At 40.5% G+C, this 16193-nt stretch overlaps 1 protein-coding gene across 2 annotated transcripts in view; it reads right to left on the reverse strand.

Moving 5' to 3' along the window:
* Positions 1-7882, reverse strand: part of MARCO (macrophage receptor with collagenous structure) — a 32299-nt gene extending 24417 nt beyond the window's left edge. For both annotated transcript variants that reach the window (XM_082465921.1, XM_082465922.1), the window contains exon 1: positions 7759-7882. In XM_082465921.1, coding sequence (XP_082322047.1) covers positions 7759-7867 — 109 coding nt within the window. In that variant the 5' untranslated portion in view covers positions 7868-7882. The remainder of the gene's footprint in view (positions 1-7758) is intronic.
* Positions 7883-16193: the final 8311 nt, after the last annotated feature.

Below are 16193 nucleotides of genomic sequence, written 5' to 3' on the forward strand. Positions count from 1 at the left end.
AAATAGAAATTAATAACATACAGACAGAAAAATGTCCAAACACTTGGAAAATTTTTTTAAACTTCTAAATAATGCATGGGTCATAGAGAAAGTCTCAAAGAAAAAAAAAATTTTAAACAGAACTGAATGAAAGTGGAAATACAACATACCAAATTATGGGCTACATCTAAAGCAGCACTGGAAGGGAAATTTACAGCACTAAAATCTTACATTACAAATGAGGAAAGATCTCAAATCAGTAAACTAAGTTCTTACGTCAAGAAACCAGAAAAGAACAGTAAAATAACCCTAAACAACCAGGAAAAAAAAGAAATAATAAACACCAGAGCAGAAATCAATGAGATTTAAAATAAGAATACAAAAGAGAAAATAAAAAACAAAAATCCGGTTCTTTGAATAAAATCAATAAAATTTATAAAGCTCTAGCAAGACGGACAAAGATAAAAAGAAAGAAGACACAAATCACCAGTATCAATAATAAAACAGGGTATATCACCACAGATGCTGCAGCCATTAAAAGCAAAATAAGAAAATACTACTACAAACTGTATGCTCACAACTTAGAAGAAATGAATCATTTCCTCAAAAATCACATACTACAAACACTCAACCAAGATGAAACAGATAATATAAATATCTATGGCCATTAAATAAATTTAATTTGTAATTTAAAATCTCCTGTAAAAGAAATATCCAGGTCCAGATGATTTTATTGAAATATCATAACAAACCTTTAAAAAAAGAATTAGCACCAAGTTCAAACAATCTCTTATGGATAACAGAAGAGTAGAGAACACTTCCTAACTTATTTTGTATGATAAGTATTACCCTAATATGGAAACCAGACAAAGACACTACAAAAAGAAAACTAAAGATCAATATTTCTCATGAAATTTGATACAAAAATTCTCAACAAAATAGCAGTAAACCATATCAAGCAATGCATCAACAGGATTTACATACCATGACTAAATGGAATTTCCAGGTATGCAAGACTGGTTCAATATTAGAAAATCAATGTAATCCACATATCAATAGGCTAAAGAAGAAAAATCATATAATCATATAGTTGATACAGAAAAAGCACTTAACAAAATCCAATTCATAATAAATTGTCATAATTATCACTCTTGTAATAAATAACAAATTTATAATAAACCTGTCAGCAAACTAAAAAAGAAGAGAACATCCTCAAGTTTAAAAAAAAAAAAAAGAGCATCAACAAGCTATCTAAAGCTTACATTCAGTCTTAATGGTGAGACAGAAAACTTTCCTCCTTAGGTTGGGAACAAGGCAAGGATGTCTGTTCTCACTCCCTTTTTCTGTATACAACTGGCAAACAAGTGCAAATCGAAATTTAAAATACAATGGTGGGACACATTGGCGCAGTGGTTAAGAATCTGCCTGCCAATGCAGGGGACATGGGTTTGAACACTGGTCTGGGAAGATCCCACATGCCACGGAGCAACTAAGCTCGTGCACCGCAACTACTGAGCCTGCACTCTAGAGCCTGCAAGCCAAAACTACCGAGCCAGCATGCCACAACTGCTGAAGCCCTTGAGCCAAGAGCCCATGCTCTGCAACAAAGAGTAGCCCCCCCTTACCACAACTAGAGAAAGCCTATGTGCAGCAACAAAGACTCAATGTGGCCAAAAATAAATAAATTAAATACATAAATTTATATTTAAAAAATGGCATTTACAATTGCTCCAAAGAAAATGAAATATTTAGATATTAAATTTAACAAAATGTATACAGGATCTGTATGCTGAAAGTTACAAAATCCTCATTAAAAAAAAAACAAAGACCTAAATAAATGCAGAAACATACCATGTTCACAGATTGTAAGACTGAACATAAAGATGGAAAGATGTCAATTTTCAAACTGATCTAGAGGTGTAATATAATTCCTACAAAATCCCAGCAAGGTTTTTGATGGTATAAATTTATACCAAAACTCATATGGAAAGGCACAAGCCCCAGAATAGCTAAAATCATCTTGAAAAAGAAGAATAAATTGTGAGAAATAATGTTACCTGATGTTCAGAGTTACAATAAATCTACATCATCAAGACAGTGTGGTATTGGGGCAGGGACAGACATGCAGATTAATGGGGCAGAATAAAGAACACAGAAATAGACCCACACAAGTATGCCCAACTGATTTTTGACAGAGATGCAAAAGTAATTTACTGGAGGAAGAAAAGACTGTTCGTTCAGCAGATGGTGTTGAAGCAGTTGGACATCCATAAGCAAAACACACAAACCTTGATCTCAACTTCACATCTGATTAAAAAATCAACCCAAAATGAACCATGATATTGTAATGTAAAACTGTAAAACTTTTAGAATTAAGCATAGGAGAAATCTTCGGGACCCAGTGCTAAGTGAAAAGTTCTCAGACTTGACACCAAAAGCACAATCCACAAAAGGAAAAAATCAATAAATTGGACCTCAATAGAATTAAATACTTCCACTTTGCAAAAGACTTTGTTAAGAGGGTGAAATGACAAATTGCAGACTGAGAGAGAATATTTACAAATTATGTACCTGGCAAAGGACTTGTATCTTGAGTATATAAAGAATTCTCAAAACGTTTAGTTTTAGTTTAGCTTAGTCAAAAAACAAACGATCCAATTAAAACACTGGCAAAAGACATGAAGAGACATTTCACTGAGGAGGGTATACAAACAGCAAATGAACACATGAAAAGATATTAGCTATTAGGAACGTCATTAGCTATTAGGAAAATACAAATTAAAATTACAATGACGTATCACTATCACATGTCTATCCAGACGGCTAAAATAAAAATAGTAATAATACCAATTGCTGGCAAGGATTGCGAATCAGTTGTACACTGCTGGGGGGAATGTAAAATGGTACATCCGCACTGGAAAAACAGATCAGCCGCTTCTTGTAATACTAAACATATATTTAGAGTCCAGCAATTGCACTTTCGGGCATTTATGCCAGAGACATGAAAACTTGTGCTTACACAAAAACTTGTATGCAAATGGTCATAGCAGCTTTATTTGTAATAGCCCAAAACTGGAAAAACAACCCAAATGTCTTTCAATGGGTGAACAGTTAAACCAACTGTGTACATTCATATCCTAGAATAATACTCATTAATAATACTCATTAATAAAAGAATCAACTACTGATACACACAACAACTTGGATGGATCTCAAGTGAATTATGCTATGTGAAAAAAAGCCAATCTTTAAAAAGTTACATGCTGTAACTATTTATATAACTATTTATATAACTTTCTTTAAATAGCAAAATTATGGAAAGGAGGAACTGATTAGTGGTTGCTGGGGGATAGTGATGGCTGGGCGGGGAGAGAGGGTATGTGCGTCTATGAAAAAGTATGATGAGGGAGATTTTTGTGGTGATGGAATTGATCCGTATCTTGATTTTGGTGATGGTTACACAAGTACACACATCCGATAAAATTGTAGAGAACTACATCCACACACACAAATGAGTGCGTGTAAAACTAAAGAAATCTAAATAAGCTCTGTGGGTTGTACCAACATCAGTTTCCTGGTTGTCATATTGTACTAGAGCTATGCAAGATGTTATCACTAGGGGGAAATGGGTGAAGGTCACAAAGACTTCCCTGTACATTTGTTTTTTGCAACTTTCAATTGCAAAAATTTACAATTATTTCACAATAAAAAGTGAAAAAAACACCTCTGGGTAAAGTCAGATTTTTACAATTTACAATTATTTCACAATAAAAAGTGAAAAAACACCTCTGGGTAAAGTCAGATTTTTAAAAAATTCTAAGAACTAGTGACACGACAAAAAATAAAGTCAGAACAATGGCATGAAATGAAAGTAGTCATATCATCAAGCCTGACCCTGCATAGACTCCAGGGTTAAGGTTTGTTAGCAGAATATTTAAAATTAACTTCAGAGCAGGAAGAAGGGACAGCTAGGTCCAATGTTGGGGCCAATGCTTAGTGTTAATTAAAACAAACAACAAAAAGACCCCATAACTTTCTTTCATAATTTGTATTTTTTGGGGTCTTCTCTGTCAGGAAAGATGTTCTTCAGATGGAAATTGGTGGGAAGAAATATCATGAAGAAAGATGTGAGACCTGAAATAATTGAGGGCTGTGGGTGAGAGGGCCAGATTACATTCCACAGACCGGCAAAAGTTTGCCGATGTGGTAACAGAACTTGAGAAACCAGACACATCAGGAGACTGACAGGAAGACCTGAGCCAGACAGATGCTCATATTGTCAAGAAGGTGAAAGGAGCGCATCCCAGAAAGGTATGGTCCACAGAGACAAAAGTGAATTCTCTCGTTCAGGCTCAAATGCTCCATTGTTGAAGGGGAGAGGGGCTGATACTGGTTCATAAGGGAAGACTTGGGGTTTCGTTGGACCTTCAGGGCAGCAAGAGCCAGCAGTCTGTGGCGACTCTTCAGAAAACTAAAGCAATCTTCAGCCTACAGAGAGCTAGGTAGGTAGATAGATAGATAGACAGACAGATAGATGAATAGATAGATAGACAAGTAAACAAGGATGGAGCCATTTAGGGCTAAAGTAAGTAGTTTTTTTCATCTCAGTAAAGCCCTGAGGGGGTAACTGTGTTACAGAGCTTCACAGTGAGCACTGACCAGGAGGGCACTCATCTAGTAAGTTCCATATGTTCTTTGTAGGAGGAGATAGAAGTTGTGAATGCATTTAGGAAAGTGTTCCCTCCAGACTGGAGTGATTTTGGTTTGGGGTTAGATTTTTACTTTGTGGTATCTATAACCCCAGTCAGAAATCTGGGATTCACCCTTGACTCTTGTATCATCGTCACTTGCCTTGTCCCCCCCACTATAGTCCTACTGATTTGACTTTTTTAAAAAATATATTTATTTATTTATTTGGCTGCACCAGGTCTTAGTTGCAGCACGTGGGATCTTCATTGCTGCATATGGGATCTTAGTTGTGGAACGTGGGATCTAGTTCCCTGACCTGGGATTGAACCCAGGCCCCCTGCATTGGAAGCACGGAGTCTTAGCCACTGGATCACCAGGGAAGTCCCTGATTTGACTTCTAAAATTTCTCCAGAACATTCTCTTTTCCTTCCACACACCCACTGCCTCACATCATCTCTTGCTGCCAAGCTCCTCTCTGTCCTCAGGGTTACTCTTTCCAACTCGTCCCCCATCTATGAGGGTGAGTAATCTCAAGCGCAGATCACTGCCTCTCAGCCCAACTTCAGTCTCTTCAAAGCTCCCCATTGCCCTTGCCACTTACAAATTGGCACTTACCATCTACCTCTACAAGGATTAAATCATGAGCCACTGCTGCTGCTGACCTTCAACACCCGCTGAAAGGAGTTCAGGGTGGAGATTAGGAATGAGGCCCTCTTTGCTCTGGGAAAAACTGGCAGAACAGGTCTTCAGATAGTTAGATATTTTCAGGAGAAGATTTTATGAGCCCAATTCTTGCATCTCCTCGTATTTAGAAAAGCACTAAAATCATTAGCAGTGACATCTGCTCCTTTTGACTAGCAGCGACCCTCTGCCAACATGTGTTCTTGACTGCACATCCCCCCTTCACTAAAGTCATATATAACACTGCCCTCCCCCCCTGCCTCTTTGGAGCAGTTTCTCAGAGCTATCTGAAATGCTGTCTCCCGGGCTATAGTCCTCATTTTGTCCCAAGTAAAACTTAACTCACGTCTCTCACATTGTGCTTTTTTCTTTTTTTTCAGTAGACACCCTCAGGATAAAGTCCAAATTAACTGGTCCTTGTCTCAATCCCCACTGAGCTTCCCCACCCAATTTTGACCCAACAATATGGAACTATTTGTCTTTTTTCTGAATATTCCTTGAGAAGGTATCATAAACAGGTTGTGCCCTACCCCTGCCCCAGCCTCCATCTCCTTTCTCTAACGAATCCTTGTTATCCATTAAACTTTAGAAGAGGTCTCAGCTCTGCCCTCCAGGGTCCCACATCAGCTTAGATCTGTCCATAAAGTCCTGTGCAAATCTCAGTGACAGCCAGTAATGAATTGTATCGAAATGGGTTATGAATATGCTCTCTCTGCCGCCCTCCATCCAACATGACTGTGGGCTCCCTGGGGCCAGAGGCCGGGTTGATCCAAGTCTATTTTCTCAGTGCTGAGTGCCGTGCCCAGCATGTAGTAGGTGCCAAATCTGTTTGATCACCTGACTTTGCTTGAACATTTTTAGTATCTTAAAAAGTCATGTGTCCAGAACGCTGCCTTCTCCAAAGTTCTGAATAAACAACAATTATTAAAGTCATTTGCACTCCTGCCTTCTTTGTTACCCCACTGTGCACACCTAAAGGCAGAACACTGGACCCTTAATCTTTGTACACCCATAATTCCAGCCACTGACCTGAACAAACAGACCCTGGACGAGAGGGACAGTCAAGCCAGGGGACAGAGCTGCAGTTGTTCCTGCACATACAGTCTCCAGAAAAGAGAGTGGGAGTGGGAAAGACTGATCAACTTGGGAGACAATTCCAAGAGGATATTCTGAAATGGGAAATCAGAGATCCCCTGTGGGAAGCACTCACCAGTGACTTTGAATGCTACAAATTCTAGAAGCAACCTAAGTGTCCATCATCGGATGAATGGATAAAGAAGATGTGGCACATATATACAATGGAATATTACTCAGCCATAAAAAGAAACGAAATTGAGATATTTGTAGTGAGGTGGATGGACCTAGAGTCTGTCATACAGAGTGAAGTAAGTCAGAAAGAGAAAAACAAATACCATATGCTAACACATATATATGGAATCTAAGAAAAAAAAAAGATCATGAAGAACCTAGGGGCAGGACAGGAATAAAGACACAGACCTACTAGAGAACGGACTTGAGGATATGGGGAGGGGGAAGAGTAAGATGTGACAGGGTGAGAGAGTGGCATGGACATATATACACTACCAAATGTAAAATAGATAGCTAGTGGGAAGCAGCTGCATAGCACAGGGAGATCAGTTCGGTGGTTTGTGACCACCTAGAGGGGTGGGATAGGGAGGGTGGGAGGGAGGGAGACGCAAGAGGGAAGAGATATGGGAACATATGTATATGTATAACTGATTCACTTTGTTATAAAGCAGAAACTAACACACCATTGTAAAGCAATTAAACTCCAATAAAGATGTTAAAAAAAAATGCGTCACCTGTGTAACACTGAGGGAGAAAATAAAACAACAGTTGACTGAATTTTTAAAATCTGAGTTTAATCTAAGGCAAACTAATTATGAAGCCATAACATACCCTAGCCCCCACCAACTGGAGAACACACTTTCTGAGGAACACATGAGTTTTCACAGAAGACATCTTAAAGAATTTTAACAGAATTGCATTAAATAAATATGACACTTGGCTTCAGTTCTGTGGAACTTTTTCATCCCTCTTGTTTTGCATTGTCCTTTCATCACACACATCACAAACATAATCTGTGTGTCAGAATGAGACACTAATAAAAAGGAGGGACATACAATAAGCATTAGCATTAATTGAAGGGAAAATATTTAAATACAATTTAAAGAGTCATGAAGCTAAAAAAAAACCCTGTATGCTAAAGACACAGCATCTATTACTAGCATTATACAAATTTCCAGTGGAAGCATGGAAGCGTTGCAGAACTGTATTATTGACTCTCTAAGGTGCAGACCTAGACTTTCAATGGACTTGTCTATTCTTATGCCGCCAAGAGAAAGACTACATCACAGGCAGTGTCATTACTGGGGACTAGTACTTTACCATTAAGTTCAAAGGTCTCCATTGTAGACAGCATTGTTTGGTCCAGAGTCGTTCTTTCTCCGGCGCTAGCTGAGAGCTCTTTCTCCTTGAGAATTTCCTCATTTTCCATTGCTAAACTTTATAGATGGCCAAAGTCCTGGAGCCAGCAGAAATGCTCCCCACAAGAGGAACCACTCGGGGAAAGATTGTTCCCTTTTAACTACTGCTGCTACTGGTGTAGCACACAGCACTTCCCTTGGCTCTGATTTCTGAATTTGCAAAATGTTTCCTGACATGATCAGAATTAGGCATTTCTCAAAAATGGGCTATTCACATGTGGAGCTCCTGCTTAGCGCAGCTGCTTGGTCCCAGGACCCTGAGAGCAGAGCCGATGACCCCCCCGCACTTTCTCCATCTGTCCAGGCCCTGCCATCATCCCAGACCCAGCTTATTGTCGTGGGACCTCTCCAACCCACAGTGAAACCTGCCTCCTCTGACCTACTTCCGCCCTTAGAGTTCATCCTTGCTACTCAAAGTGTGGGCCATGGACCAGCCGCATCACCATCACTTGGGAATTTTTTATAAAGGCAGAGTCTCAGGTCCCACCCCACAAAGACTGAATCCAAATCCACAGTTTAAAAAGGTCCCCAGGTGGTGTATGTACACATTCAAGTTGGAAGCGCATGGCTCTACCCCATACACTTTAGTGTTTAATTATGTTTCCTCTCATAGCTTTCCTGTGTTCTCTGTGTGTGTGTGTGCACGTGTGTGCTTGCTCTGGCCCTCGTAAGATCTGAGCTACTTAAGAGAAACCCCTTTGCTCTGTGCCCTACACTGGGCACTCCCTACCAGGGAGGTTGTATAGCACGGTAGTTAAGACACAGGCTCTAAAATCTCGAATACCTGAGTTCCAATTCCACCTCCTGCAGGCAGCTGTGTGACCATGGGCAAGTCATGTTAGCTTTGAGCACCTCACTTTCCTTGTTTGTAAAATAAGGAAGGTGGTAGTGATTTTTGTGTGCATTAAATGATTTAAATGGTATAAGGTGGCCAGGATGAACACTAACACCACGTTGCTGCTGTTATCACTAGAGACGTTGTGAACCCACTGTGTCCAGGGAGATGAAGGAAACAGCCTTTGCCTTAAAGGAGCTCAGTCTAGTATGCAGGATGATCGTGGATGCAACTGAATTCCAGAAAATCGCTGTTGGTGATTGGAGCACCTAGGAGGACAGAGGTGGCCTGGCGGCAGAGAAGGCAGGGCTGGGAATGCCACAAGGAGCTTCTCCATCAGATCTGGGCTTAAAGGGATGACTTGGAGGGTCACCTGTAGAGCAGAATAAGGTGAGGGCCTTGCAGGTGGGAAAGATGGCAAGTGGAGCCTCACCGTGGCCGGATGCTCGGGGACCATGGACCACTGGACTAATTTGGGACATGAGAGGTGAGGTGGCAGGAGACGAGTTAGGTCAAGTCGCTTTCTTTGGCCTGTGGCATGGCAGAAAGTAAAGGGGTAAGAAAGTCAGGAAAGAGAGTTACTGGCAGCGCCCCACAAGGCAGGGGTCCCCATTGTACCCACATTTCAACATTCAGGAGGTCACCGGTTCGGGCTGAGGGCTAGGAGCAGAAGCCAGGACAGAAAAAGTTAAAGGAGAGAATTGGCAGTGAGGAAATGAAGGCAGCTGGCAGCTCCAGTCACAAGTTTAGGGGGGGTACCCCCCAAGAGAGCAGGGGCTGTAAGGGCCTCCCCTGTGGTCAGGAAATCCCCTGACAAAAGGGTGCCTCCTCTCTCCGCCTGGTCAGCTCAGCTCTGACCAAGGGCAGTCCTCACTCGTGGGGGTGAAGAAGGGACACTTTGGAAAATGCTGTGTGTTAATTACCGAGTGCAGCCTTCTTTGGAGGGAGCATTTGGTGGATGTCAGGTTTTGTCATTTAGCTCTGGCTCTGGGATCAAACAGACTTGGGACCCAAACCCAACTCTTTCATTAGTTTGCTGTGTGACCTTGGGTGATTGCCTTAGCTTCTCTGAACCTCAGCACAAAGTAATAGCTCATAGAAGGATTAACACATATACGTTACTCAAAACTCCCAATAACTTGTAACTTGCCTCTGATCTTGTGGTTAGAAAGTAATGACACCAGAATGCAAATCCAGGACTTCCTGCCTCTACAGCTTGGTTTAAATCTAGTTTAATCCAAGGTCTATAATCCAGAAGTTCATAGCAGATGAGCTTTCTGAAAACACACGTGCCATTCCCCCACCCCAGCCTGAGATTCTGGTTTTAATAAGAAGCCTCATGGTTGGTTCTAATGCACAGCCAGGCTGAGGACTGCTATGCAGAATAATAAAGCAGTCACAGGCAGCACGGAGACCTGTGTGAGCCCTCGGGACTACATCCTGGGAGGATCCAGGAGGTTGAACAATAGGAAATTACTGATATTCATCCCATTTGATAGTTGATAAATAAATACTTCATAGGATTCAAGCTAATCCATCCAGTCAGCAGGGCCAGACTAGGCAAATGAGGCACTAGTGTGGGGTGCAAAAGATTCAGTAATCAAGCTAAGTAATATTTTAACACGATTTATAAAAATCAAAATTAATGCAAAAAGCCCATAATGAAAACAAAATCAACATTTTAAATAAACCACAAAGATCCCATGCTGCATTTTGCAATGACTCTGGTCACCCGCTCGCCTGGTCCCAGCTTGCTCTGGCCCCAGTAAGATAGCTCCTTACTCTGTGTTTCAGCATCCTCATTTGCAAAATGGGATACCAACAGTTTCCCTGTTTGTCCATAGGGTGGGTGTGAAGATCAAACGAAATAATAAAAGTCTAAGTGTAAGCGAAAGGGCTTTCAGGGGAATAACATCTTATACCAAGCCGGCACATAATGTAAAACTCCTGCATTGTGGATGCTACCCTTAAAGATACCTTAAGTCTCCCATAAAGTGCAAAACACACAATTTGGAGAATATTGTACAGTTTCTTCCTAAGTCCCACTCAGACACTTTTATCTCCAGAACACAGATCTGGCTATTGCTTCCCTTGAACACCAGACGAAGTGATCGACTTGCATTTGGGGACCATGCTGTTCAAGAAATGCAGGGTTTGGCTTTCTTTTTCTTTCAGAGTGCATATAATTGCACTGGAGAATTTAAATGGATTTTCAGAGGGGTTCTGATGTAGTTCTATCAAGGTCTGATGTTCTCCAAACTGGCTTCATTAGACAGGGGTCATGGGGCTGGAGTCCTAGGCAAGCACAACCCGACTCACGGTAGCCTCTGCAGAGCTTGACTCTCTATAAACTAGTATAGTCGATAGGCCACCTGGCAGATCACCAAGAACTCCTGAGTAACCCCATTCCCACTTAAAACTGGGGCAACCATGTTAACACATGATGTAAAAATCAAACCAAAGTATTCAAACCGAAGTATTCAAAACAAACAAACAAACCAAAGTATTCAAAACAAACAAACAAAACCTCACAGCAAATAGGCAAGCCAAGACTCTGGGATGGTCCTTGAGTCCCCGTCACACCTCACTGGCAGTTTGGCCATTTGTTCTGTCGTCTTCTTAAGCTCATCAGTGGAGACAATGGAAAGAGGGACCTGGGCTAAAGAAAATGTAAAGGAGACAAGTATTAAACATTTCCATCTATTGACTTTATTTTTCTTGCCAGTCGTGCATGGCAGTAGTGGTCGGTGTCTCCCAGGCCTAGCTTAGCACCTATTTAATAATTTCATTAATGGTACTTAACGAAGCATAATTACTGCAGATTCATTTTAAAAATAAAAAAAAATCAACAACACAAATGATCATCATTAGGTGAACAGGTAAATAAATTGCGGTATATCCATTCAATGGGATACTAATCAGTAATAAAGAGAAAGAAGCGGCAACATGGGTGAATCTCAAAAGCCATTATGTTGAGTGAAATAAGCTAGACCCCAACAGGACATATTGTATGACTTCAGTCATAGAAGTTTCCAGAACAAGCCACACTCATCTATAGTGTCAGAAAACAGAGCCACAGTTTCCTGGGGTGGAGGTAGGGGAGAATTGACTGCAAAGGAGCACAAGGGAAATGTATGGGTTGATGGCAGTGTTTTGTGCCTCGATTAGGGTGTTAGTTACAAAACTCATCAAATTTTACTCTTGAAATATATATATACAGTATGTAAATTACACCTCAGTAGAGTTAATTAAAACAGAAATTAAAGAAAAAAGTTGACAAAATTATTATTGTTGGACCTTGGCCCACCTCGCAGAAGTTTGTCCTTTGAGAGCCATTGCGGGGTGTAAATGGGGTGAAGTGTGTATGAGGCCTCGCTGAGCCACCACACCTTCTCTTCCCTGTGTAGGGATGTTCACACGCATTTTGGGATTGCTGCCTCAGGACTGCAGCCTGTGTTCTCAGAATAGAGGGAAGAAAATGGAAGCAGACTGGTCTATGGTAGGAATTTCCCACTGACCCAACACTCCTACCCAGGGCACACCTAGCGCAAAGGCCAGCGAGGCAGCTGTGCATCCCTGGCCTGATTTGAAAAACACAAGTTCTCCTGACCACAGATGCCACCCTCTGTCTTCTGGACACCTACAATGTTTTCACAGGGGCCAAACATTTTATTACACCAATTTAAATGTATCCCTTTCTTGGAGATTATTCATACTGATGTGTAAACAAGCAATATTATTCCTTTCCCAGAGAAGGTTTTGGGAGTTGGAGGAGATGCAGGAGCAGGTGAGAGTTGGAACCCCCCTGGATTCTGGAAGCCTCTGCACAAGATAATGTTAAATATGCACTAAAAGAAAAAGAGCCACTATTAGAAGTTGTACCAAGGGTCACTTGTGTTAATTCTCATTGATCTAAAACAATTTTGCCTGAGTAATCCCGGACTGAGAGCAATTGGGATGGAACAGAGAAGATAGGAAATCAGTCAGAATTGCCTGGAGGTGGTTGTCAGTCATCCCCCATTCATTCAACAGATGTTCATTGAGTTTTCACTCTGTCCCAAGCTCTGCACTGGTAAGAAAACAGACTCATACCCTCTCCGATGATCTGGTTCTTCCCCTCTATTAGTCACATGCTGTCAGGGTCATACCCTACCTTGTCATTTTTACTCATAGTAAATCCTTCATAATCACCCACCCATTCTACTTTCTGGCCACAGCACAGATCTTTACACCTCTTCCTTCAGTATGCTATTTCTAACAGTCCTTTGCTTCTAGGACTTCTGATCTGTTATTCTGCCACTCTTCCACTGTCCATTCCACAGTTCATATCCTTTCTCCCATTTAAATTTATGGTCAGTCATTTTAATCACCCCCGGTACACATCCTCAACTCCCTTGCTCCTGTTTTGCTTCATTGTACTCAGTTGACAAAAAACATGGCAGAGGTTAGATCCAACCCTCTGTGCAATTGAATGTAACTGGAGTAAATGATGTGATCATGGTGGTGGTTTCATTTTAATCTTGCGACATAAACTGTAAATGAAACTTAATCCCGTCTGGCGATAAGACTATAGTTCTTTATTCAAGTAACTCTCCCAAACAACTCTTTCATCTTCACTTCATCTCCTGTCTTCACTCTCAGCTGATGACCTTGCCCTCCTCTTAAGAAAATTCAAGCAACCAGAAGTGAAACACCAGACTCCCACCACTGCCGGCATCTCTACCAAGATGCCATCTTCCTGCCTTCTTATGACTTAGATGAACTGTCCAAGCTCCTGTCAAGAAGCACTCTCTCAACATGTGCACTAAATCCCATCACCTCTCACCGGGTATTTTCCCAGCAACAGTCCTTCCTTCTCTCTCCTCTACAACATCAATGATACAGTCTCCAGTGGATTGTTCCCAACTGCTGAACATACATTCTATTAGTTTTCCATCCTGAAATATTTACTCTTGGTCCACTTCATGCAACCAATTACCTAAATTTTTGCTCTCCTTTGTGGAAAACTTCCTCAAAATTGTTGTTGATACCCATTGTCAGTAATTCTTCTCCTTCCATGCTTTTTAAATCCATTCCAATGGAACTTTTATCCCCATCGCTTAACCAAAACTACTCTCATTAAATCACTAATGGATTCTACATGGTGCCCTCCTATGGTCAAACTTTAGTCCTCTTTTTTTTTTATCAGAAGTACGTCACAGGGTTCCTCACTCTCTCCTCCTTGAAATAACCTTTTATGTTGTCTTTTAATACATTATTGACTGGCGGATTTTTGCAGAAACTAATGCTTGTGGCCGGAGATTTGTTATGTAAGTGAATAATGAAACGTCTCCAGTCAATAACGTTTGGGTAACAAAAGACGTATTAAGACGTCTCTGGTCAATAAGTTGTTAAGACATAGCACTCTCTTGATGGTTTTCCTACCTCACTGGTCACTCTTGGTTAATTTTGCTCATTTGTTCTCTCTTTCCTCACCTATTTATGTTAGGGTGCCCCAGGATTTGATCCTTTTTCGTCTTTTCCATTTATACTCACTTCTTTGGCGATGTTATCTGGTCTCACGTTTAAATTCCACCTATGTGTCATTATTCACAAATTTATATTTCTAGATCAGACTTCACTCTTGAACTTCAGATGCCTATTTCTATATACATGTCACATAGACATCTCAAGCTCTATGTGCTCCTGATTTTGCTCCATCTTAGTTGATGGCAAATTTATCATCCAGTTGTTTTGATCAAAAAACCTGACACTAACCTTGACTCCTTTCTCTCTCTCACACTCTTTCTCTCTCCACATTCAATCCATTAAGAAATCCTTTGGCTTTACCTCCAAAATAGATCCAGAATTCAAAACTTCTCATCATCTCCCCAGTACCACTCTGGTGCCAGTCACCACAATCTCTCTCCTGAATTACTTCACTAACTTTTTTTTTTGTAAAGAAACAGGATATTAATATAATATTCAAACCTAGTATTTACCATTCTTTTCTTTCCAGTTTTATTGAGATATAATCGATATACAGCACTGCCTAAGTCTAAGGTGTACAGCATAATGATTTGACTTACATACATCATGAAAAGATCACCACAATAAGTTTAGGGAACAACCATCATCTAATATAATACAATATTAAAGAAATAGAAAATAATTTTTCTCTTGTGATGAGAACCCTTAGGATTTACTCTCTTAACAACTTTCATACATAACATTCTGCAGCGTTAATTATATTTATTATGCTTTACATTTCATCCCTGCTTCAATAATTTTCTAACTGGTGTCCATACTACCATATGGTCCACATTCAATATAGCAGCCAGAGTTATCCGTTTAAAACATAAGTCAGGCGTGATGTTAGGGAAGATGATGGAGTAGAAACTAGCAGGAATCTATCTCTCCAGCTGAACAACAATTGTACTGACAGAAACAGTGTGAAGTGACTATGTTGTAACTCTGAAATTTATTTGAATATTTGCGGCTTCTATGAAACAGCTTGGCTGATAAATTGCAGTTCATTTCTACCGATTTCAGCCATCAGCATTGTGGCAGCTACCCATCTCCTACCTGCCCCTCACCCCATGGCAGGCATTTGTAGGGACAGCAACACACATTTCTGGCATGACTTGGTAGAGCCAGAGTGCTCAATAAGGACCTTATCCTCCAAATATTGGGGTTCTGTGTTCTGACTACAGGTTGCTCCTTCAGATTACTAACAGGAAGGCATGAAGGCTGTATGCCCTTGTTTCAACCCTCACCAGCTGAATCAGCTTCGAGGAGATTTACAGGAGCAGTACCTGCTGTTTTGGGCATTCAAAAACAACCCTATATATGGCGGAATTTAGAAAGCAAGTCCAGGGAAAGAGGCAGATTCAAAAAAGAGCTGAGAAAACCTCAGGTTTTCACTGTAGCCTGAGCCCCAGCACAGAGACACCCTAGAACAATTTTTTAAAAATTAAAACAACAACAAATTTTTTTTAATTAAAAAAAGCCAACAATCTAGAGGAAGATGCTGATTTACAGATTTACCACATTATAAGATTCAAATGTCCCAGCTTTCAACCAAAAAAATCACAAGGTATACAAAGAAATAGGAAAGTGTGGCCCATTCAAAGGAACAAAATAAATGGACAGAAACATACTTGAGGAAGCCCAGATATCAGATTGGCTACACAAAAACTTTAAAGCAATTCTTTTACAGATGCTCAAAGAGCTAAAGGAACACATGGACAAAGACAGAAAAACAATGCATGGACAAAATGAGAATATCAACAAAAGGGTAGAAAATATAAAGATGGACCAAAAAGAAATTCTGGAGCTGAAAGGTACAATAAGTGAAATGAAAAGTACCCTAGAGGGGTTCAAAAACGTATTTGAGCAAGCAGAAGAAAGAATCAGAAAACTTGAAGATATGATCATTGAGGTTACTGAGTTGGAACAGGAAAAAAAAAGAATGAAGAAAAAGTAAACAGAGTTTAAGTGATCTGTGGGGCACCATCAAGCTG

Source organism: Balaenoptera physalus, assembly GCF_965194825.1.
Source record: "Balaenoptera physalus genome assembly, chromosome: 6".
Lineage (NCBI taxonomy): Eukaryota > Metazoa > Chordata > Mammalia > Artiodactyla > Balaenopteridae > Balaenoptera > Balaenoptera physalus.